General features: G+C 36.4%; 1 protein-coding gene across 11 annotated transcripts in view; it reads left to right on the top strand.

Annotated features, from left to right (window-relative positions):
* MLLT10 (MLLT10 histone lysine methyltransferase DOT1L cofactor) overlaps window positions 1–25421 on the top strand; it is a 142692-nt gene that overhangs the window by 104403 nt on the left and 12868 nt on the right. For all 11 annotated transcript variants that reach the window (XM_065050806.1, XM_013370099.3, XM_065050807.1 and 8 more), the window contains 4 exons: window positions 700–878; window positions 17546–17663; window positions 19026–19098; window positions 23569–23723. In XM_065050806.1, coding sequence (XP_064906878.1) covers window positions 700–878; window positions 17546–17663; window positions 19026–19098; window positions 23569–23723 — 525 coding nt within the window. The remainder of the gene's footprint in view (window positions 1–699; window positions 879–17545; window positions 17664–19025; window positions 19099–23568; window positions 23724–25421) is intronic.

The raw sequence follows: 25421 nt of genomic DNA, 5'->3' as shown, positions 1-25421 counted from the left end.
AGAGGGGTATGAACTCTTCCTATTTAAATTGCTAACGTACCAGTCTGACTAACGTTAACGTGTTTAGTCATTTCTGCTAGAACAGCCAACAAGTAAATGTTAGTCAAGCATTCTTAGATCGCGGATGGAGTTTTAGTTTGTGAATAAATGAAATACCACCAGTTCTACCAGCAAATCTGAGTACTGGGTCCTCAGACTTGCTGTCAGTGTTTTTCTGAAAATACACAAACAATCCTTACTTGCCAAAATTATAAAGTTAAAAAGTATTTTTCTATTTTTATTGTATATGTTCAGTTACGTAGCCCAATACTTCATTCTTTATCTACTTTAACTTTTACAGTAATTCATTGGAAGAGCAAACCCTGATAGCAGACTCAGTCGAAGGCAGGCATTTTAGCCAAATATTCTGCTACTGTTAATATTTGAGCAGTTTGTAATGCACATAAATATTTGCTTTATCACATATGTCTTACAAAAACTTAAAACTGAATCAGTCTGTGTTCCCTGAACTATAGAATGTCAAGTGATGAGAGCACTTTTATCAGTCGGCATGGTTAGAATTTCAACACAGGAACTTTCTGCATTAAGTGGTCTTATTTGTCTTGATTAATTTTCTACTGCATATTTACATGGTTACTAGAAAACAGAGGGAGGGGGAGAGAGAGAGATGCATGTAATCATTTTTGTAATTTTTTTCAGGTATTTTTAGCAGCAATGATGTAGCAGTATCATTTCCAAATGCAGTATCTGGCTCAGGATCTAGCACTCCCGTTTCCAGTTCTCATTTACCTCAGCAGGCTTCAGGCCACTTGCAGCAAGTGGGAGCTCTATCACCTTCAACTGCGCCTTCTATAACTACTGTTGTTGCTGCAACTCAGGTAAACTATCACAAGAGTTTAAGATAGCAAACCATGTTATTGACCTGGTTATTTTCAATGTTAAAAGAAACAATAATTTGTTTGGAAAATAGGTTAATAAGCATTGTATTTGTTGCGAAAATGTTACAGTGGCTGGAAGGTCCCCATAATGTTACATAGTCCAGTCTTTGGAGAGCACACAGATTTTTTTAAAATGGTCTGTGGAAGTGTGTAGTAATAACAACTATATTATGATTAGTAGCATAAATGCTGGTTACAATTTATCAGTGCTCTAACCAACTTCTGTTATCAGAACAATGTTTTAAGAAAGGATTTAAAAGAGGAAAATACGTAAAGTTTTGCATGTCTCAGGTGAAAGTGCTGGTATCAGTTAAAGAACAGAGAGGTTTATTTGGGAAATTTGGCAAACTAAGGCTAACCCTGGAAAAGAGGTGGCTGACATCTAGATGACAAATGAAACTTGACATTTATGCTACAGGTTTGCATTTGAAAGTTCATACAAATGAAGATACATAGTTCGTGTTTGCTCGTGGAGTGATAAGGGGGCACTTGAGGAGTGCGGAAGGGTGACGTGTTTGAAGTAATGAACCAGAAAAAATAACTTTATGGTAGTATTTTGTATGAATTTAAGTTGGGCAAGATTGCATTTATCAAGGGAAGAGAATACAAAGGTATAGTTGCGGAGAGCCACCACGATTAGAGTATAAGTGTGAAGAAATACTGTATTGGACATGATGGTTTTATACTTTGTGTTTCTTGTCTTTTAAATTTTCTGATGGGAATCTGTTTTACAATGACTGTATCAAATATACCATTTTTGTGTGCATATAAGACATCAACTTTTAATTTATATAGTCTACTGTGATTTAAGATAGTGGATGTAAAACTAAAGAATTAAAATCAAGTCTAATGCGTAAATACTTACGTGCATGGTGTGTCCGTGCTCATGCATGTGTATAGTACATGTATAGCAGAAATATTCTGTGCAAGCCTAACACAGAATACATTTCAGTATCAATAACCCTTTGTTGTTATAGGTGGCATTTTATATTTTTAGGTAATTCTTTTGGACTGGTTTCCTAAAGAAATAAGGCTTGTGTTATGTCAGTGGGACTTCTGTCTTGTAACTTTAGAACCTGTTGACCAGTTCCACAAAAGATTGGGTGACATCTCTGTTACACAAATTGATATAAAGTATTTTAAAGAAATTAATTAAAAATATGATGCTTTGAGAAAGAGACATAATAGCTTTTGTGAGGGGAAATCACAACCAGTTTGCATTAGTATTGGTTTTTTTCTTTAAATTTCCACAGAGTATTCCACAGCCTAACTCACTGAAGACACTTAAATTGAGCAGTCTGGAGATAAGGGGAGAGGTTGTGTCATAGTTTAGCAGCAGATTAAATTATTTAAAAAAACCCTAAACAAGTAGATGCTCAGTTTTCACGATGGAGAGGTTTACCATCAGAGTTTTGGAAAGATCAGCGTTATGGCCTTTTGTACAGCTCAACATATTCAGAAATGATCTAGGAAAAGGAGGAGAAACAGAAGTCAAGTTTACTGGTTACACTACATTATACAGTGAGCTATGAAAAACAGTTGTCACAAACTGCTGAGATCAGACCTCACTGGCCTATGTTGGCAAGGTGGTAAGAGGGCAAATGTTATTCATGTTGAAGGGAAAAGGCAGTTTCTGTTCAAAAGAGATACAGTACGTATCAAAAGAGGTATAGGAAGGTCCATGGTAGTGAACAATGGCAAGGAACAGCGTCTTTATAAGGAATGAGTAAATTGTGTAGGACTCTTGGCCTGAAAAAAGGACACTGAGAAAGTTCTGTAAAATCACAAATGACATGGAAAAGTTAAATAAGCAAGACCTGTGCGATATCATTTCTATTAGTTAAACTTTGTCAGAGGATAAACAGATTCAAAAAGCAATGGAAGAGAGCCCATATTTAACAGACAGGAACAGAAATACCATAATATATTTTTCCTCATGTTGTCACAAAAAGGTGAAGTATACCCTAGGAGGTGCACACTTAGCTCTTAGTGTTTAGCTGAGCTGGAGAGCCGCCCCACAGCTTAAGTGTTTAAAATGCCTGCCCTTCCTTTGACTCTCTTTTTTGGAAGATGTGTTGGGTTTTTTTTCTGTTGTGTGGTGTTTCTCCCCACCTTCCCTTCCAAGTAGCCATGTATCTTACCTCAATACACACCTTGTTTTCAAGTGGTCATAGATTTACTTGTCAGGATCCTATTCACAGGTACTACCATTTAAATGGTCTTTTGGTTCTCAACTACAAAGGGAGGTTCAAATGGTTGAGAAGTTTTTGTTGACAGCCTTAGGAGGGAACTCCTGTGTTTGCACAGAGAATTAACCAAGTTCTGTGCTGCTTCAGTGATTTTAGGACTACATTTTGGTAACTAGTGTCTGCCAGTTGGAAATTGGTAAAGGCATAGTCTTCGTTTTTTCTTATATTAATGGTGTCAGTGTATAAATTTGAACTTGGTCCTCCCATCATCTGAACCGTTATACAGGCATTGATATTTCAGCCAAACACCATGCCTCAGATAAGCTGTGTAGCATGACGTGTCTCTTAAGTTATGCTCTACAACCAAGGGACCTATATTGTCCCAGTCTTTTTTCCCCTTCCGTATTGCCTGTCTTCACCATTTGCAGTTAGACTGGCACTTTTCATTTATGTCTGGTGTCCAGTAACATCCAAGAGGGAGGCAATGGAAATTTCCAGTTGAGGCTAAATTGCTTTAACTGTCACTTTCCTGGGTTTTTTACCCTGCCGATTTATCAGTTTTGAGAGAAACTTCCTACAAAGAAACTGACGTGGCAGGAGGTGGTCAGTTGGCTTTAAGGTCCATGGACACAGCTCTTCCTCTTTCGTGGGAAAAATTAGCTCACAGAGTACTTCCTAGCATGGAGGAGAATGAAGATGGATGTATGTTGGGAATTTTCTCCCAACTTTCAAAAATTGAAAATACCAAGCAGGTCTGCCTCCTGGAAGTGTCTTTGGTTCACACTAAATCACGGCAACCACCTGTAACGTGCCTTTATTTTTCCTGGACTCCAGGTTGCTGTTTGAGTTTTAGTGTTTGAAGAGCTGCAGTCAAGAGAACCTATTTTACTATGTAGCTGTTTTCCAGTTTAAGAGAAACTTTTTTTTTATTATTTCCCCCCCATGCAGTTATCATAAAAAACTGATTATATTTCAAGGGTTGTGGTTTACCTACTTAGTTCTGCAAAGTTTCATCAGAGTGCTGTGTATGCTTACTGGGCTCTTGTGGATGTATTCTGAGTGTTTACCCACCTCTTGACTGTGAAAGTCTTCAAATAATGGTCTCCTAATGTATTTTTTTATGTAGTGCTCTAATTAAAATAAAATCAGGCAAGATCCTAGGTGTACATGCGATGTTTAGAAGTTAGGTAAGCTTGTGCCTCGATAGCTTATAAAAAGTAGTAAGTACAAAAGTGGGTTTTATTTAAACTGTTAGTTAAGAGACCAAGTATATGCCCAGACCTTGGTTGCTCAGCTATTTGGTCAGGATAGCAGATGTGCAATTGGAATAGCCTTAGCAACTAGAATAGCCTCCAAGGTGTGCTGCTAAGGTGCACTCGTCCACAATTTTGGTTGTTAAATTTTCTTAGATCTCTGTTGGGCATTTGTAATTATTATTTTGGGGACATCATAAACTTGTATATTTTTTTTTGGTCTTTTTTTTTTTTTATTCTGTTTTTAAGCGAGGGTATTAAGAAATTCTAAAGAGTTGGTCTTGGGGAAAAAAAAATAATCCATACAATTAGTCTCCAAATTGACTGAACTTCTCTCATTAGGAGGTTATGGTAGACCTCTGACACAGAAAAAATTGTTCATATTATTCAGAGAACTTGCAAGCAATTGAAAGCAACTGTCGTGAGAATATCAGGCAATACTACTGTGCCTTTTTTTTTTTTTTTAATAACTGTTATGCCTATATAAAACTTCAGTGGTTAAAACACGCAAGTGCTGCTTTTTCCTTCAGCAACTAATCAACACTTATTTTAAAGCTTTAAAAAAAAATCAACTTGAAAATCCTGGATTTTGATTCTTTCATTCTATTGCCTAGTCTGATAGTTCCCATAGTGTGTTTTTTGTTTGAAGAAAAAACCACAGTATGGGCCTTATTGCAATCACCTTTTCTTTTGTGTATCATTTTCTTTGCCCTCATGCCACTCTTAATTTTTATTCCAATCTAATAAATCCAGAAGAGATTATTAGCTTGTGTTCCATGCTGTGCCATAACTGAATTGAAATGCTGGTATTCCTCACCAGGTGGGAATCAGTGGCCTAGTAAAAATGCCACTTGCTGAAAACGCCTTTTTTTTTTTTTTCTTTTTTTGCATCCTGTCTTCTTTTTTATACGTCTTGGGCATAGCCTCCAGTACGTTACAGTGCTTCATTCAGTGAGGCTTTATTAGGATAACAATGCATTTAACAATTACAAGAATACAGGAAAAAAGGGATACAGGAGAGAAGTACAGCCCACACAAATATTTGCTCTTGTTTTGATGTGTTTGTCGGTACTGCCTGTTTTGCATGGAACAGCAAATTACTGTATCCCAAACTACTGTCTTTTCTCTGGGAAACGTGTCTTTAAGTTTTGCATGAATAGTAATGTGTGCTCTGTTGTTGAGAAAAATCGCTTTCTTGCATTTGGATTTTGAATATTGTCTTCATTTTTTCTGTGTTAATCCAAGTTACAAATTGTACCACTCTGAGGTCCTATGCTCAGTTTTTATCTCTAAGATTTCCTTGTGTTTTATAATTATAACAAAAAATGTTTGTCAGCCTGTTTTGTTGTTCTGTAATAGTTTGCTGTATTGCTCTTTCTGATTAGTTCTTCTTAGTGATTAATGTATATTCATAAAAAGCGCAGTGACCTGGATGCCTCAGTATCTTTTGGTATCATACAGCAGGATTTTATTTCTACTTATCAGGAAATGGTGGTTGTTAAATTTAAAAATGTTTTTTTTTAAAAAAAAATTGATTTAGTAGATTTAATGTTTTATAATGAAAAGTTTGCTGCATGGGTCAAGATTGAAATTGGTTGAGCTCTCTGTTCTTTTTGATTACTTAAATGAGTGAAATTACCCAGCTAGTGCTCTGTGGCCGTCTGCTCTGCAGTGTCAGTCTGCAGAAATAGAAGTAGATGTTTTTGACTGGGTTTTCTTCCAGTCCTTGGTTATTAAAACCATCTCTCTGCCTGTATTCCTTTCAAGAAAAGAAATCATTTAAGTATGTTGTCATCTCATTTCAATAGTATTTTTAGTGGGAGTGGAAATGGCATATAGTGGTTTCTTTAAGACATACAGCCTTTTAAATTTTAATTTTTAAAATTTTTTTTTATTTGTAGCTCATCAACTCTTTGGTGCTGGTGTTGTATGATTCAGTAATGTGTGATCTTTACATTTCAGCAATCTCAGTTTATTCAGAAATTTTCAGGATTTATTCTTATTCTGGAAGTTCACTGTGACCAAATTGTGACTTTGTAGTGTGGGTTTTTGGTGTGTTTGGTTTTTGGTTTTGGTCCATGTAATGCATCTGTGCTCTCTTAGTGACTGTAATGAGCACATCTGTGAGGCAGTTTCAAGCAATATTGCATATACTTGTCACTAACCTGTTTTACAGATACAATACAAAAGATTATTTTCTCAGGGCAGAGATTATTTTTTTTCCTATTGGATTCTCCTTTCTTTTTATTCTGTTTTTCTTCCTCTGCAGCTTCGGTTTTATTTTCTTCTAAGTTCCCGTCTATTACTTTATGCACTGTGCTTCCTTTGCCACAGAAGTGGCTAATAGAAGGAGCAGGGCAAGAAGTATCTGTTGGAGCACCCTCGTGGCTTGCACAGAGACAGGGAACTGAGTAGTTGCTGTTTGTTACTCTTTTTAGTCCAGGATTTATTTGTGGTGGCATGATAGATCCACTTCAACACAGTGTAGTGAACAGCTGCCTCCTTGGTGGAGATGTGATAACTGGGAAGATAGGTGCTACTGCTCAGTTGCAATTCTAAGTGAAATAAGTTTGCTTTAATCGCTTCCATTGTCCCTGCTGGAGTTGGTTTGGCTTTACTCCCCTTAGGAATAGTGGCAAAACAGCAGGGTTTTCTTTAGCATTCATATAGTGGTGATCATCCTCCTTTGTCTGATCCAGCTTTTAGAGAGAGATAAGGATTTTTTTTTCAATAGATTTGGAGTTATTTGTTAACTAGATAGGAATGTGAAAGCTCAGGAATCTTGAGATCTTTTCAGATTTTTAATGTAGAGCACCTTATGTTCCAGATGCTTCTGTCCTGTGGTTTTTATTTTCTCACTTTCTGAATTAGTCTAGTCCCTAATTTTGGATCTCTGTAGTCCCATGCTCTTTCTCCACATCACTAGTTTACACTGGTTTTGGCTTCCTGTTTCAGTGGTTTTATTCTTGTCACAGTTGAAGTTGTCTCATTGTTTTGTGGGCTATCAAGGGAACTTTCTCCTCCTTTTTTTTTTTTTTCCCCCCTGTTCCGACACCCACAAGAAAATAAGTGAAAATACAGGAAAAAGAAACTTTATTCTTAATTCTTTTTCCTCTTTTAGGAGCAGTTGGGGGAGCAATCTTATTTATACCTTTCAAAGCAGAAGTGGATGTATGAGGGAATTTGATAGTAGTCTTTGCTGAAAATTCAAGTTGAGAGGCTTTTTGCAAGTCTTCAGAAGGAGGATTTGGCCATTTTCATAGGACAGTAAAATGCACATGCCTGATACATATTGCTGCTGAGTTTGCAGGTGTAGCCTCAAATTATGGATGTCGTATTCTCAGATTCAGTGTGGTCAAGAAAGATACTCTTCCGTTTGCTTCTCTTTCCCAGTCTTGCTCAGAGAAATTGACGCTGTTTCCCACCTTAAAAAAAAAAATCAGCTCAAAGTAAACATGAGGAAGGGAGGAAAGTTTCAGGTTAAGAATCTGAAGTTGGCTAGAGCTGGGCAGGCAGAAGTGTGCAAGTCCACTGAAGGGAAGTTTCTGGGCCATCCTCTCTGTGGGTACTCTAGAAAGCGGTAGTTCTGTTAGCTGTTAGTGCTTTAATGAGCTTTTCTTTGGGGAGTAGAATGAATGCATGGAAAAACATAAAGTGCCCTCAGCTCTAGGACATTGGGATGTGACAGATGTGGCAATCTCAGAGTTCAGGTAACCTGCACTAGATGGTTGGTTGTTGAGTGAGCTTCCTGCTCCTTTCACAGAGGTGCATGTCACAACCATGTCTGGTGGCTGAGGTGAAGAATTTAGTATAATTCTGTTGCAGACACTTTTGGATCAGAATATCTTAAGCCTTAAAAGTAGAGACTTTGAAATTATCTCAGAAACCTTATTTAAGCAATAATCCTTTCTTGCACTGCAAAGTAACTTATCCTAATTATGGTAAATTACATAAGACATGTAATCAGAGATGATTTCCATAACTTGAGAAGACCCTTGTGCTCTTCTTACATTTTTTTTATCAGGTTACTTCCTGAAGTCTGTTTCTTAATATAAAAATAGTTGAGATGTTGAATGCTAGGATAGCTCTTATGAAGATAGTATAGATTTCTACTGCTTGTCTGCAAAGCTAGTAATGGGTGGGTGCCTTGTGGTGACACCTCTTATCCCTTAGAAATCAGTAATTTATGTAAAGCATAGACAGCACTTATGACAGTATGTTAATGTATTGCTGAATTTCTCCAAAATATGCATCCTCTGCTGATCATGACATCAGGTCATACCAGTCTTTTCCTTTCACCAATACTAATTCATTTGATTTAATCTAGAACTAGATGATCTTTCCTGCAGATAAACAGTATGTTTTATAAGTTCTATTCATTTTTTTGTAAGTTCAGTTTATATATTGCCATACAGTGTATGGTGGTGGTGTCGTCTTTTTTTTTGTCTTTAAGATCCAACATAAAAGTAGCAAGCTTTACGAATTTGTGGTCAGTTTGTTTGTATTTTCTGCATTTGTCTTTCTAAAGATGATTCGCATTACCTTTAATATGAGTGATAATTAAAAAGAGAATAATAAAACATCTGGAGATCATGATATTGCACAGTTTAAGCAGCATGCTTCCAGAAAAAGGAAATTGTATCCTTACTGTGGTGCTGGAATTCTCTAATCAATAGAAATGGTGGATATGTGAAAACCAATTAACATATTTTATGTGACTATCAAAACACCTCTTGATGATAAGATCTCTCAAAAGAGGTTCCTACCCACTGGGTCAAAGGTAAAACAGCAGCATGGCTCACAGACTGTTCGGATGCTGGAATTACTCTGTTCTCATTATAACTTAAAAAAAAAAAAAAAAGGAAAAAGAAAATATATAAAAGGAAAAGCCAGCAATCTAGAACAGAAAGAAATCACTCTTATTAGAATATGTTGCTCATCCATGGGACTCACTGCCACAGGAAATTGCCAGTGCTGGCAGATTGAGAACGTGTGCTGAATGCATCCCTCAGTATGTTGTAGACAGAGAGGGCTTTGGTGTTGTGGTGTAAGATACCAATGCAGACTAGTGACTTTCCCTGCAAAGTCACTGAACAGTACTTGTGTCACAGCCACTGAAATTTAAGCATCTTAGAAAATTAAAAATGTACAAGAACCATACTAGTAAAGGTTTTTCCATCTAAATTTTCTTGTTTGTCTCTTAAAAGCTGTTTTAATTCCTTGTTACTTCTAGGCAATTGGGTAAAAATCTTATTTTCTTCTCATTCAGTCTAACTGAGGTTTTTTGGGGTGGGGGTGGAGGTGGAGGAGAGCAGCAAAGAGGAAGAATTTACAGCCAGAGGGAAAATTCCTTCTAACATGTGACTCAAGTAGAAGAACAAAGGAATCATAGTTGCAAGTAATCTAGTATTTAGCCCAATTAAAAAATATTTTCTTTTTGCATTTTCCTCTTCCTTCAGTAAGATTGTTTTTGCGTAGACTTACGCAATATACAGGTAGTGTGAAAGGCAGTTGCATGATTTTGTGCAGTGCTGCATGCGGAGACAACTGCATCAACGTTTCCGTCTAGCAATAAATGTTTTCTGCCTTCAAGCTGAAGCTTATTTAGCTTGGCTTATCTGGTGCTGCTGTAGCAACCATCAGTCTCCAGGCAACTGAGGCACACTGACCTCTTCCTTGAACTGAGTGTAGCTACTTCATTTTAGCTGCCTGAGACAATAGTAAGGGTATTGAATGTGAAAAATGTGAAATTTTCTAGTCTGTATGCAGTGGAAAGAATAAATTAAAAAATATTTAGATAAAACCAAATGTCTAGGTTTGACTGGAAAAACATTTCAAGTTTACATGGTGTGTGCTTTGTTACAAGCTGCAAAGTTCTTTGCTGAGGCAGTGTCCTTATAGGCCTTGTGTAAAATGTTGAGAATCTTGCAAGCATTTTTACACAGCAGTAATTCTGCTACTGTAGACATTTGTTTCATCACTTAAATAGCAAAGACTATTGATGTTTATTTAGAAAGCTTAAATGTCAATGTGAGTAAGTGTCTGGTTCCTTATTATTGCTATTTTTGAAATTATAGATGATCTTGGCAGTAGTTACTTTTCTCTCTGATCCATTGTTTGCCATATTACAAGTGGCTGGCTTTCCTTGGAATACTTATGCGAAGAAAATAGATTCCTTTGTGGGTATACTGGGTTTGTTTCCTAATCATGTCATTCTTTCTGATAGTCAATATGAGAGTGAAATTGTGATTTCTGAAATATATGTTCTTAAGGAAAACAGATTCTTAGGTAAGATATTGTTTCCATTTTCTATGTAGAGCACACTCAGGTTAAATGCAGTGAAGACAGAGGTAGATGGAAAGGACTGAGGAAGAACTTGAGGTAAAAGGGATTTGTGTCGAAACGATAGCTCTGTTTCCAGATAGGTTTGCAGGGGGGAGGTGGAGGAATCCCAGGGTCTTATCTCTGTAAATCCTCCTTTTTAAGACAAAAACAAACAAAAGAGACCTCTTAATGAGGTAGCATGCTAGTCAGGTTTTGTACAAGTTTCTTTTTAGTGTCTAGTTTGTAAATAAATAGCTTTTAATTGGTTAAATTTTATAGGATATGCAGCTTAGTTAACATGGAGGATATGAGTAAACTGGTAGTACAGTTGAGGTTATAGCTTTTTCACATTATTGGAAGATAGGCCTTCTACCCGTGTGGTTTTTAATGACTTGATGTGCCCTTGTTGTACATTGGGCAGAGGTATAAATTAGTTTCTGTAGGTGTGCCATTAATTTTTCATTTTGCCTTTCAAATCCCACTGTGTTTCCCAGTTACATTCATTCATGCCCTTCTTGGAAAATACTTGAGTGCTGCTGTTTAAAGGTTAGATGATTTCATTTAATTGAAGGATTTGTTTGTACATTTAATCAAAAAATTGATTCTTAAAGACAGTATTTGATTATTGGCTTGTTCATAAGCAAGAGTCTTCATGACAGCTAGGAGTTCAAAGTATTTATTTTTGCTAGTAACATAAAAAGTGGTAATGATGTGAGCAATGTGTCCATAGGATGATTTTACATGTAATGTATACAGTTTTCATGACAGATTTAATTATAATAATTAGTACATGTGTAATTAATACTTTTTGATTGAAAAATTGTTTTTTTCTTGTGAGATATCACAAGCATTTTTCTGATTCCGTTTGAACTTTTCCAGCCTCCTAGTTAAGCTTTTCAGTTAATTCTTTAATTTCACCAGTTAGTGAAAACATTTATTGTAAAACTGCACATTGACTATCTGTTTTTAAAAATCCCAAACTTTTAAACTTAGATGGTGGTAGTGGCAGCATGTAATGGGTTATCTTTTCAATCCCCATATTGCATTTGTAGAATGAATGAGTAAAAGGCTCCAGTGGATGTTTGGGGTTCACTGACATTGGTGATGTGTGTACGGCAGCAGGTGAGGTGAGGTTAGCTGTAAAAAGAACACTTTCTGCTTTCAGTCATCGATAGTGCTGCAGGCTGTTTTAGTTAAGGAGTCAATATAGTTTGCTTGAAAATGAATTGAAAGCCAAAATACACATGAAGGCCAAACTACAAATTTAAAAGGTGTAAACGAAAGTATCAGTTCAATTGAAATATATAAATAGAGTTTACCATGCTGCATTTTAGTATTATTTGTGTTGTGGTAGTTGTTTTGAGAAGTCCGATGATGGTTTCAGAAAATATGTAGAAACAGTATTTTATTAAGCTTTTTTTTTTGTTGTCTTCAATTCCATTTGTATTTCTTGGCATTTAGGAAAATAATCAGGAATTCGGAATTTTTTTTTAGTTGGAAACAAGGTGTAGATAAGATCTCTAAGCAAATTCCATGTTTGTGGTGAAAACACTCAAGAGTTGTGTTGCAGCAAGTGCTGCATGAAAAGCTGTTGATGTGGCAGAACTTTCCTCTTGGGCTTCCTAGAAATTTGATGTACTGCTGCAGTCTGACCACCCACTCGTATGTAGGTGCGTGTTGCCATCCCAGGTGAACAGCGAACACAGTTCCAAGAAGGCAAGTGGTGATGTGCAGCAGTGGCTCCCCCCATGTCTCCTAATTGAAGTTAAAGAAGGTACCAGAAATACTGAAAGAATAAAAGGAAGCAATAGCACATTCTTCCCACTGCATTGAATACTCGAGAAAAGCCCACTGATGTGTGCCCTCCATAGTGTAACTGTCCTTAAAAATTCCAGAGATAAAAATCACTTTTCTTCACTTCTTCAAGTTAAAGTAGGAAAGATAAGGCCCCAGGTTGCTTTTGCTGCTATTACTTGGTATGCAACTCTTTTCACTTATCCAGAAAAGCAGTTAATTTATATATGTATCTATATGATCAATTTTTGATTATCACAATGTACATGGCATTAATATGTTTGAATATCTAAGCTCATATAATTGCACTGCATGTTACAATTTGGTGTTATTTTCAATAGTAGATTGTTCAGGTAAATGTTGCTTGCCATCGACCAAAATACATCAGTTTAAGATGCCTTCCAGATGAAGTAAGCTGATGTTAATATTTGGTCTAGTGCTTGAGTTTCCTTCCATATTTCATGAAGCTGGACAATTGCATGGAAAGCATTAGTAGCATCTTCTCAGCAGTGCAGCAGAGTGGCTCGCAGAAAATTTAGCTTTAGACTTCACCTGCATCACATTTTTTAGACTCTTTTCAGTAGTAGTTGGCCATAAGAAGTAGGTGTTGGTGATTCCTAGTGCTGTTGATTTCTTTACTTTGTGTTAATTGGAACAAGGGGTAGTTTTATGCTTTCTGTCACAGCATCATGCTGTGATGAAGAACCTAGTATGATTGGTAAGTGGTATGACCCCAACCACATTAATCTGGCACTCATACTTCAAGGGATACAGTCATTGTGGGAGCAATGATCTATTTTTATTTTAAACAAGAAATAAAAATAACCTTTGAAGTAGTTGTTGACAAACAGAAATGGTCTGAAGTAGGTAATTAGGTAATTTGTCACTAATTGTAAAGCATCATAATATAACGCAAAGCTACAATACAGCAATGACTATTTTTAAAGCATAGGGGAAAAGGGATGTTGATTGGATATAAACTGATTAAGAAGCCGTCTTGGAATTGGTTGTTCTGGCCATCCTTGTTGTCCTATCATGAAAGCAGGAGAGTTCAGAAATGGTTTAACTACAGTTAAATCCCTCCCCTTTCTTTATGGAAATTCAACTGTAGGCATTTCAGCATTAGCCTAAACAATGGTTTTGAATATGTTAAGCCCCTAACAATTAGGGAGCAGTTTGGGGCATTGAATAATGTGGAATGATGCAATTGAACCTGACAGCTTCAACAGTCAGCCTACTCATGGGACCCCAAAGTTGTTCACACTTGGTTTCATCTCTCATCACACGCTGAGTATTAAAACCTTACTGGTGTGGAGCTGAGACAGAAATGAGGCCTGTTATCAGAAAATATTCCGTAGCATAAAATTTGAAAGGAAGAAGGGAATAGGTATGCTCAAAGGTTCTCAAATTTTTGAAACCTGATCTACTTGTATATCGCTAAATATAGTCTCATTTTTCTCCCTTTTTATTTATTTTTCTTTTCTTAAAGAACATATAACTTTTGAAATGAAGAAACTTGTTTTCCCTGGAAACTGAAGTAAATGGCCAGTCGTGAATGCAAATAGTTGTCAACTTGAGAAACTTTATAGTCGTACTGTTACATTAAAATACCATTTCAGAGTGATGCAAACAAACACGAAACTATTTTAAGGATTTCAGAGGATATTTATATATACGAGTTAAATTCAGTTAACTGGCAAATCTAGTTCTTTAATTAGAAGAATATACTTGCATGTACTTTCTTGCTCTAGAGGAAGTGTTTTTAAGTATCAATCAAATATCAGTCATTAATTCTTATTGCATTCGGGCATTCTCTGAATTACAGTGTATCCTCCTTCTGTGCTGCTCTGCTGCTTATTGTGTTACTGATTTATTGAACATGCCATAAATGAAAGCAGTGTATTATATACCTCTAGATGGGCTTAAATCCTTTGGCTAAAATATTTTCGGGAAAATTTGCTGCCTTTTCAAAAGAAATACTTAGTAGTCTCGTTATTTTATTAATCCATACATTTTGATCATGTATTGTGTTGACTGTTTAAATAGAATCAGCTGAAATAAAGAATACTACAGCTTTAAAAGTTCTGCATTTTAGAACATGTTTCAGTCCTGTGACCTTAATATATATTGACAGGATGATTGCGCATTTTTAATAAATGCTTGCTACAGCTTGTTTCGACTGTGAGTGAAACATGAAGCTCCTATTTCACCTTTAAATAATGTAGCACTCCTCTACCTCCTCTACTTTCCTGTCTGATGGAGTTGTCACATACATAATAAGGCTTCACAAATCGTTATTCTTGTCATTTTACATTGACATTTTTTAAAAGTACTTTAAAAGTTTTTTATTTACCTCCAACTTACTTGAACCATTTTACTAATGTGACTTTTTCCTTTGAGAGTTGCATGGGATACATGGAGACACTAGAACTTTTGTAGTTTCAGCTTGTTGTAGGACACCTTTACTATTATTTTAAAGTATAAACAGGGGTTAAGTTTAGGGTGAACCACCACTTGTGAAAAAACTCAAGTTCTTAGATATTGTTTAAATCATGCTGAGTCTTTTGATCTATCAGCCCACTTAGCAAACATTGTTTAATTCCTTTGATGTCTTTTGTTTTGTGATGTGATGGTTACTCAACAGACTTCAGCAACTCCTTTCAAGATACTTAGATACTTCTGGAAAGTTCTTACAGCTATTTGGGCACGTTTCAGTCAAATAAACATGTGTTCTCCTTGCTGATTGTAGCTGCCCTGCCATAATCAATATATAGTTGCTATTGCATAGTTTTAAGCAGTGAATTACATGGAGTAAGTATAGCAGCTTCTGTGTAAAATGTAATCAGAACACTTACTAGAATTAAGAAATGTAGAAATATTCTAAAACAGAAACAAGGCCTGGTACTTACAGTTTAAAAACAAAAAAGATATAACAAACTCTATTACTAGAATTCAAAACCTCAACCAATTTATTTAAATAAAGTACATAGAGATTTTTATTTTGCTAGTCTTGTGTCTTAGACATGGAAGCAAATAGCAGTAGAAGCTCATAATATTCCATTCCATAAGCTTTCTTCAGTGAAAGAATTTGACCAAAAAAACAATTTTTTTGAGGTTTTGAAGTTTGTTTTGGTTTTGAGTGGAAAACAGCTGAAGGTTGTGCTAGTAAACAATAGTAATTGAGTTGTAATTATGCTATAGGTGTTTATTAAGGAAAATAGCAGGAGTTGTGCACTATTGCTGACTTCATCAGTAAGTGTCTCAGTACTAATATGTACTGTATTTTTGGAAGTTGTTATACCTGGGCAGGTGGAAATGCCTGCATTGTTTTTAAGACTTACAAATAATTCGTATTAATTCTACTAAAGACATGCAGTTCTTCAAAAATGAAAGAAATAACAGCCAGGTTTGAAATGAAACTGCGGTTCTGTATCCAGCAATCTTGCACATACCTTTAAACTGAAAAGTGAAAAAAACCTGATCATTGTAATTACATGTGGCTTTTTCTAACTTTGTGACAGTAGAAGAATGTAAGTATCAGGCACAATTTCTCACCAGTATATAGTAAATAAAGCATCATTGAAAACAGTTGTGTGAATTCATAAAAGTCCATTCATCAAGTTTAATATGTTGGCTGAAAGCCAAAACTTAATGGTAGTGTGTGATTCTTTCCAGAGACATGGTTTATACTCTGTAATATTTTGCTGTAATAACCAGTATGTTTACCCTGTCTCTTGTGTGCAGTTACACATGTCAAAATGTCCCACAAATTGACTTCCTTACTGTTCACCTTCCCCCCACCCCCCCCCAAAAAAAAAAAAAAAAAAAAAGAAAAAAAAAGAAAACAAAAAAAAGTTTTCTTTGGAAAGGTTGTTTACATTTTCTTAAAATGTCCATTTTAAAACCAATGATCACACAGGTTGTGTGTCCCTGGTGTTCCCCCACCCCCCATACAGCAATCTTTTCTTTGTTCTGCAATATTTTTTATCAGGTAGAAAAATGCCTTTTTAGTAAGCAGCCTTGCCTTTTTTTTCTTTGATTGCCTGTCTTTGCAACTCGGCATTTGACACAAATCTTTTCTTCGAAAGGGAAAAAGCGTAAGCAGCTAAGGAGGAAGGTATTTTTATTGCGTTGGATTATGCAAGATTTTGGCCAGCCTCCTTAGCTTCATCTGTTTAAGGGTTCATTTTCACTTGTTTGGCACAAGGCCCAGCAGAGAGCTTCAGAATTGTGGTTAGCAACATGAATGAACACAAACTTTGGGAGCTCTTCAATAAGTAGAACTGGCCAACTGCCAAAAATACAGTTCCTTATATGGGGTCAGGGCAAAGCTGTGATTTGGCGAGCCCCCTATTGTATAGAAAACATACTTGTAATGGCTGTTTGCGTTCTTTAAAATAAAAACAAAACAAAACAAAAAACCACCAGGCTTCCAAGTCTATCAAAATAGGAAGTAACCAAATAGTGTGCAGGTTTTACTAATGACGGAGTAGAGCAAAGGAAATATGGCTCTGTGTAGTTAAACTATGGAGCTGAAAGTTGGACCTTTTGACCTCCACAGCCGGCTTGTGATGTAAGGAACCCAAGCATTTGTGAGACATCTGTTGTCTACCTGCCCTTATTTTGTAAATGGTTTAATAAGATTAAATAATTAGTAGGATAACCACATGGTTGCCATGCTATGAAGTCCTAGCATTGAGTGCATATTTCGGGACTGCAAGGAAGTCTGCCCATCCTGTTACATGGTGCTTGTTTTAAAATGCACTTTAGGTATTTTTAATGTTTGCTGCAGTAATTTTTTTTATTAGACGTTTTTTATTAACAAATCTTGCCAATGACAAGTAAAACACACTTTAGAGCCTGACATATTTTTCCAAGTACTGCAATTCTATTTCCGTACTCACAAATGGAAAATAATATTTTTTTCTTTTAAATACATTCCATTAAAAAAAAAAAACTTAAAAAAAATTAATAACTCTGCAATAGGAAGGCTTCTTTAAAATATATTCAACAATTAGGATTCAAGTTTTAATTGGTTTCATTGCAGGCAAACACCCTACCTGGATCTTCTCTCAGCTTGCCCCCACCCCACATGTACGGCAATAGGCTCAATCCCAGCTCGGCAATGGCAGCACTTATAGCTCAGTCTGAGAACAGCCAAGCAGGTAAGCTTCCCGCTGCTGGGAACAGACATGCAGCTTTACAGACTTAAGTATTTTTTAAAAAGATAGTTAAATTTTATTTTTGAACTCTGCTCAGCATTGGGTTATTAAATGTCTGTATAAAGTTGTTCCGTGTTGGAAGTAAATTCTCAGTTGTCCTGCAGAATAGCACGGGTTTTCTCCCCCCCCCCCATTTTTTTTTTCCTTTTTAAAAAACTTTTTATTTTTTTAGTGTCTGAAATGTAAATGTTTAAGCAGAGCCATCAGCAGGCAGGAATGCAACAATGTCTCCTGTGACTTCTGTGATTGATGTGTTCAGTTCGGAGCTCTTTGCAACGAGAGTAACACAGCTCTGGGTTTTGTCGTGAATACTTTAAACCTCTATTTGCATAATTCATGAAATTGCATTACACCCAACTTTGTGTGAAAGAGATCCCGTTAGAGAACTTCTGCAGCATTTAATAATCTTGTGAATATTTACCGATTGGCATTTTGTAGCGTTGCCTCTCTGCAGTTTTAATGAGCCGCTGGCTTTGCTTTGTTCCATTCCCCCGTAAGGATTTGTTGACATGTCGCGGCAGTCGTGCCTCTTTGGGGGCAGGGAAGGAGTTTAGCAGTTTACCAAGAATGGATCAGTCATGTCTTTGCCCTCCACGAGGTCGGAGGTCGCTTGACTCAGAATAGGGGGAGGGCAACCTTGAAGGGGGCAGATAGGGTTATTTTATTGAGAGGCCATAGGGAAAATAACCCTTTTGAGTCCTTCCAAGCAAAACGTTTTCGTATATTTAATGAGGCCTTTTTTGTTTGTTTTACTGCCTTTTTAGCAAGGGACTTTCCTATGCTTCTGCTTATAAATAGGAATTAGTGAATTACACACTTTCATAAAGTTTTCAGTAAATTTGCAGAATAATGTGCGCTTGTTAGATGGCAGCAGTAAGTTTAATACGTTATATATTTTATGAGTTGTTTTGGGATGCAAAGTGTTAAAAAAATACAGAGCATCAGGATTTGCTGTGATAAGCATACAGATTAGCTGTCCACAGCTGTGATTCATTACTTTCACCGTAGAAATTAAAAGTGGCTGAGGGGAGGGTACTGCAAATGCAAACCACGCTTCTGTGCTGTAAAACTGAAAGGAATGAAAGAAGTGAACATAATCCATGGCCTGGTACAGCCTCAGAAGTGTGTAAGGACAACACCTTACATGCTACAGTTCAGCAATCTTAAAGTAGTTACGTATTCGCTCTCCAGCAGTAACTGCAGATAGAAGTTGAGATTTAAGGTATTTTTAAAATATCTACATCAGCTTTAAAACTCTTATCTAAAAAGAGTCGATTTATCAGCTGTGAAATATTTACACTGCAGATCAAGATCTTGGAGATAACAGCCGCAGCCTTGTTGGCAGAGGAGGGTCACCCAGAGGAAGCCTCTCACCACGGTAAGCGTTATTTACATTGGGGAGTGCAGGCAGAGGAAATGTTTTAAGGATTGGAAACTTCAGTGTCTTTTTACTAATAATACGTAAGTGTTTTAAAAGCATATATATATATATATATATATATAGAGAGAGAGAGAGAGAGATGTGTATATATGTATATATACACACGTATACATAAATTTATTTTTATGTAGATATATCAATCTTAAAAAAAAACCCTGATAACATCCAGATAGCTAAAAATGCGCTGAAATTTACTTGTATATCAACTGAAATTAGTTTTACAAATGAAGGACTTTACTTAAGAAATGGAGACTTGCCTTAGAGGGATATTTATCTATCATTTTATCCACGTGTACTGCTTATCTCTTGAGTTTTTTTAACATCATATTTTTAGTCACATTTGCAAAAATTCCAAAATCCCATAGACTTAAAGACTACAACGGTCACAAGAATGAGATAGTCTGAGAAGGTAAATATCAATAAAAATTTCAAACAGATATTTTCTTCCCTTTCCCTCACCACTTTAAAATATGCAACAATTCTCTGTGAAAAAAAAAAAAAGTACTTTTTTTGTTCTGCAGCAATTCACAATGACTACAGAAGTTTGACATAAGAATTTTTGCTGGATATGTATCACAATATTTTGTTTTAAATAATTACTGTTAAAATTTCTATATTGTGTTTTAAATACTTAAGTAATATTTTCTGTGTATTTTAAGTAGCTCTTTGTTTTTAAAGGACTTTCTTTTCCATTCTGGATCCCATATGAATTAGATTTTATAGTGTTATTACTGTATTTTTTTTACTTGGGGACTAACCATGGGGATTTTATCTTGAAAAAGATTTAGAGTAACTGAAAAATGGTAGTTACACAGATTCAGCACTGTAAACAATGAATTAGATTGTTACAGCATGTGTTTATTACAGTAATTTATAACAAATCTCTCCAAATTAGATAATTTAATGTACATGCCTGGTGTTGTTGATCTTGTATTATATTCCTTAATTAATCAAAAGACTTCTCGAATGGGGTGAGAATATAATAGTAAGGTGTTATTACTTAGTCATGAACTGACTTTTAAGCTTTCCAACACATGTTGGTTCTAAAACAACAGAGAACATGCAAATTAGTTTAGACTGTGTTCTCAGTATAAATACATATATTTATATTAGCATACACATATAAATAAGGAACATGTCTTATGTATATACAGACAAGTAAGTTAAGAGAATTTTGCCAAGGGAAACGCTCAACTATTAGGAAATTCCAGAGCTATATATTAATTATATATCAAGCAGTCCTCTTATGCGTATGTGTTGTGGTAATTACAAGTTTTAATGCCGCCTTAGTTAATATGCAAAGGCCTTGCCTTTGTACAATTTGCAGTAGAGCATAGTTGTGTTGAGGCTCTCTTTAGGCAGAATATTTGGGAGGCTAAACCTCTTATATATGAGGCTTCTGCAGAGCGTTTTGTCAGTGTACGTATAATGCTCAAATCTCACGATTGCAGAGCTTCCTTCAGCGGATGGAGGCTGTGTCACGTGCCAAAGAGCAGGCAGCTTCTGCTTGGCAGTAGAGTTTCTCAAAAACAAGCCAGAAAGAAAGCGGCGGGGGGGTGGGAGAATGAGAGAAATCACCACTGCAAGTCCAGCATTGACAGAAGGAAAAACTTAGTCTGAAATACCTAGCATGGAAAAAATTTAGGAAACTTATCCATTCAGTTCATTTCGGTAGTCAGCAAATTTCACCCTTCGTTTGTGCGACAAGAAAGATCACACATATGTTGACGTTTCTAAAATGTGCAGGTAACTTCTCACCTTGCCCAGTTAAATAGCTCTGATTTCTTAAAATATGTTTTATAGTGAATAAAGAATTAACTTCAAAAGTCTGCTCTCTGAAAACTTCGCAACTCTGAATGTTACCAGCTTTATCTAATAAAATTATTTTTCTGCAAGTTCTGACTCTCTTCCCTTTGAAGCTGAGAGATTCATAACACAGTTCTCCGAAAGAACTGTGTAATTTTCAAATAGTTGCTTAAAATAAAAACATATACAGGAACAATTGTTTGCTGTTCTTGACGCAGCTGATTGCAGCTCTTCGGAGAAGACGTGTGGCTCATGAGGTGTACGGTCACTTCAAATTCATATTGTTATATCTTTGTACCCCTGCATAATCACAGTGATTGATGCTTAAGCCATCATATTTAAAGTTTTAATATATATCAGAAATATAAATATACCTGGTATATGTGAGCTATTTCCATTTTGCAAAGGAATTGCTGATTTTCTTGAAGTAGCACTTCAACTTTTTTTACCCCATATTTAACCCTAGATTTTAAAATGTGTTATGTAGCACCTGCATTGAATTATACATGTATTCCTGTATCTAAATTCAGTATTGATTACAATTAATACTGTAAGAATATGATTAACTCTACACCAAAATTACACAAAAAACAGTTGTGAAAGTAAGCAATGTGTGGAACAAGGGATTCCCACCTCAGTGACAGCATCGGGCCTGTGCACACAGCACATTTATAATCCTACTGGAAACTCTGATCAAATACTATTTGGAATAAAGATTCAGTCCTGGTATGCAGGAACTGTATCGTGTCTAACGGATGAGGCAGGGGTTCAGCTGCAATGAGGATGGATTCACTAATGTCACAATACAGGGAAATCTAGATATTTTTTTTTCCCGTTCTGTACAGGCTTCCAGAGAAGAATTGCAGAGGCTATACTGTCATGTGTTGCTTTGACTCTACCTTTGTGAAATTGATAGGAAACAGTCCTAAGCCCAACAAGAATTTTGTTGGTGATTTATAATTCAGATGGTGTAGTCTGTTAGAGCAGGGTTATGTGCCCTTCAAAAGCATGAATGCAGAAAAAGAACTTGCGGGGGGGGAGTGGGGGTGTGTGTGGTGGTTTTATGTATTTGTCTCCTTCCCCCCTCCTTTTTTTTTTTCTTAGTGCATTATTTGTGTGGATTGTGGTACATCTGTTCAGAATGCTTCTGCATAAACCTTCCTTCTTATCACTTCAGCACATGGTGTAAACAGCTAGTTTTAAGGCTGTTTTGGCAATGCCTGTGCTGAACTGTTAAATGCTGTTGAGTTGTCATCTCTCGTCAAAAAACACTACCTTGGTTACCCCTTCATCAGTGATTTTTGTTTTAACAAGTGTTTTTCTTCTTTCATCCTGTATGGAAAAGACAAATTATTTATAAATACTTACAGAGCTCTTAAGTCACCTACTTAAAACCTTTTCTCATAAAAATCGCTTTGCTTGGGTGCCTACAAAATGCTTGACAGTCATTAGGTAGCTCATGTGCTGTGACCACTACTTTTTATGCTAATCATAATGAACACACTGATTTCCTGAGCCCTATATGTTGTCCTGTGCTGGAACTTGCACTACGTGTAGAACAGTACAGCCGTGATCCTGTGATGGCACCAATAGTTACTACTTCCAGCTAACCTATAAGAATCTGAATCTGGAGTTGATTAATAAACAAACAAACAAACCCCAAAAAACTAATCCTTCAAAACCAAAACAAACTCCCCACAAAAATCCCCCAAACCAAACCACAAACAAAAAATCACTCACCAACCAGCTTGTAGTGAGAGTTGGTGTTGGTCCTAAATGAGGAATGGGATCATACATCTGTGAGGCCAGAGTCAGAAATACGTTGAGCATCTGGTTTTGCTTGCAGGTTACATTTTAGCCATCCAGTGCAAAACAAGTGTACTCACAGGACCTGAGGGTTACCCAGCTTTCTTAGTGGCTCTGTGTTGAATATTTAATTTTCTCCTGAATGAGAAAAGGCATGTGGCAAAGGGATTATTCTGTGAACTATGTGTGCTCATGAGTGAAAAAGGAAGTGTGCACAGGACAAGCAGAGGATAATTTTAATTGCATCCCTCATGAAATAATATTTTCACATAGTCCCTCAAAAATCTGGTTTTACATGATTCTTTTTAGAACAGGTTAGGCAGTGGAATTATGTATGTGTGGCCTTCCTGTGTGGAAGTACCATTGCTGTGCTGACTTTTTTACATTGTTTTTGTTTTCCCAGTTTCCTTTGGGAAAGTTGTGAAGATATTTTTTTTTAAGAGAGGTGCTCTATGTATCCATATACAATAGTTTCCTGCTGTAGAAGTATGTGTTGTATCATTGAATACAATGCTGTTTGTCAGTTAGCTATTAAGTTAGCCTGTACGCAAGAAGAGGTTATGTGTTTTCTCAGTATAAATTCTCATGCTGTGAAATATTACGTCTTCCTTTATTCAAGTGTTGGCAGTGAGCATCAGGAGTTCTTAATGATTTTAATGAATTAACTTAGTCCTGGAAGTGTAAGATACGTAGGTTCTAAGAGCTGATATGAGGTAAGAAAACTTCGACAGCCTTTTACTAATGCATTGCCTTCCATCCTGTTCTTTAAACAACAAATTGCAATATTTTTAACAGATCCCCTGTAAGCAGCTTGCAGATTCGCTATGATCAATCAGGGAACAGTTGTGGGGAAAATTTGCCGCCAGTAGCCGCCAGCATCGAACAGCTTCTGGAGAGGCAGTGGAGTGAAGGACAGCAGTTTTTGTTAGAGCAAGGCACCCCTAGTGACAGTAAGTACTCACGTTCTGTTTATTGCTGCGTTTGTTGACGGTGTCATTCAGAACTGCTATTCAGTGCTTGTCCAAGAATTTTTAAAGAACTTATTTTCTGCTGTGAATAGAAATACAACTGTAGTGCATAATTGTATCATATAGTTCTTAATGCAGCACATGGCTTCACCAGATTACAAAAGAATTCTCTATAATTATCTACATTTTTATGGATGGGGAAATTGTGTCATGCAAGAGGAAGTGAGTTGCAGATCCAGCTGCTCGGTTGCAGAGTTTGGAAATGAATTTTAGCCTCTTAGATCCGCTACTGTAAATAGTATATAGCACAGTTCCCCAGTTTGCTTTACATTGTGTGACATAAATTGGCAAAATAATTTTTTATTGTTACATTTTTCATTTTTAAAATTCTAAACTGTGTACTTCTTTTGCTGCTTTAAAAAAAAATACTTAGAAATGTTAGGCAGCTGTCCTGCTGGGCTTTCATATCTTTATGATGTTGTGCATTTCTCATTAAATTCTCTAAGCAAGCAAATAATTATTTTCTCAAGTTATGTTTAAGAGAGTGGAATAATACAAGAATGATGAGTAGATCACTTGGATCTCCATATTCAACAATGTATCAGTATCAAAGACGATGATTGAATACATTATTATTATTATTGTTATTTTAAACCAGGTTGGGGTTTGTGTTATATTTTATTGAACATATTATTCTTCTTACTGGTAGTGTAAAATGGTATCTAGTTGGTATTTTTATGAATGGTATCCTGACAAAAATGCTAATTGTGAGGAAATTCATGCAGGGATAATCCTTTAAACATGATAGCTGGAGGACAGGTTTAGCTAAGTCTTATTGCATCTCATTTGGGCTCACTGAGGGTTCCTTTGTATGTTCTTGAAGAGGAGGGATAAAAGCTAAATCCTTGGGAAATGACCAGATGTGCCTGCACCAGCAGACTTATGTCTGTAGTAGGCCCAGAGGTCATGTTAAACAAATACAATTTAGAATTTTTAAAAATGGCTATCCCTGTGGCTTTACAGTCACACTGTGGTGCTAGCCGGGAAATCCAAGTTCTGCAACCAAGCCGGAGTTGCAGAGAACGGAGCTCGGCAGAGATGAGGGCAGCCCCGGCACCGGCGGGTGTTGTGCGGCGGGGCGGCGGGAGCGGCGCTCACACAGTGCGCCCTGCTGGGGGACCCGCACATCGCCGGGGTGCGACTGGCCGCGTCATTACAGCAGGAAACCTCCCTTCTTGCAAACTTGCTTGTTTTTTCACAAATGCTGTTGGTTTGCTCTCTCGGTAGTTGAATGCATATTTGTCAAACTTTGTCTGTTTTGATAATGTTTAAGATTCCTAGTACTGCAGCTGATTTTTCCCAACTATGCAATTAACTCATGCTACTAAAATAATACTATTTTTATATTCTGGTTTGGGGATAAATTATCATGTACTGCTGTTTGCTTAAAATGAATGTCAGCCCTAATGATGCGACTTTATCTGTAGTTAAGCCAGGGGTAGATATATTGCAAAACTACTATCACATGCCTATGATCTTGTTTTCTGCACATCAAATTACACAAAATTAGTCCTAAATCTTTCCCCTTAAAGTCAAGTTTCTGTAATGTATCTTTAAGTAATAATTTTATTTATGTTTTCACATATGCCTTAATGCTAGTCTTAAATTGCAATACAGAAA

Source organism: Columba livia, chromosome 2 (genome assembly GCF_036013475.1).
Source record: "Columba livia isolate bColLiv1 breed racing homer chromosome 2, bColLiv1.pat.W.v2, whole genome shotgun sequence".
In the NCBI taxonomy this organism is placed as follows: Eukaryota; Metazoa; Chordata; class Aves; order Columbiformes; family Columbidae; genus Columba; species Columba livia.
Note: the sequence above shows the minus strand (reverse complement) of the source record. Positions and strands in the feature narration are given on the sequence as shown.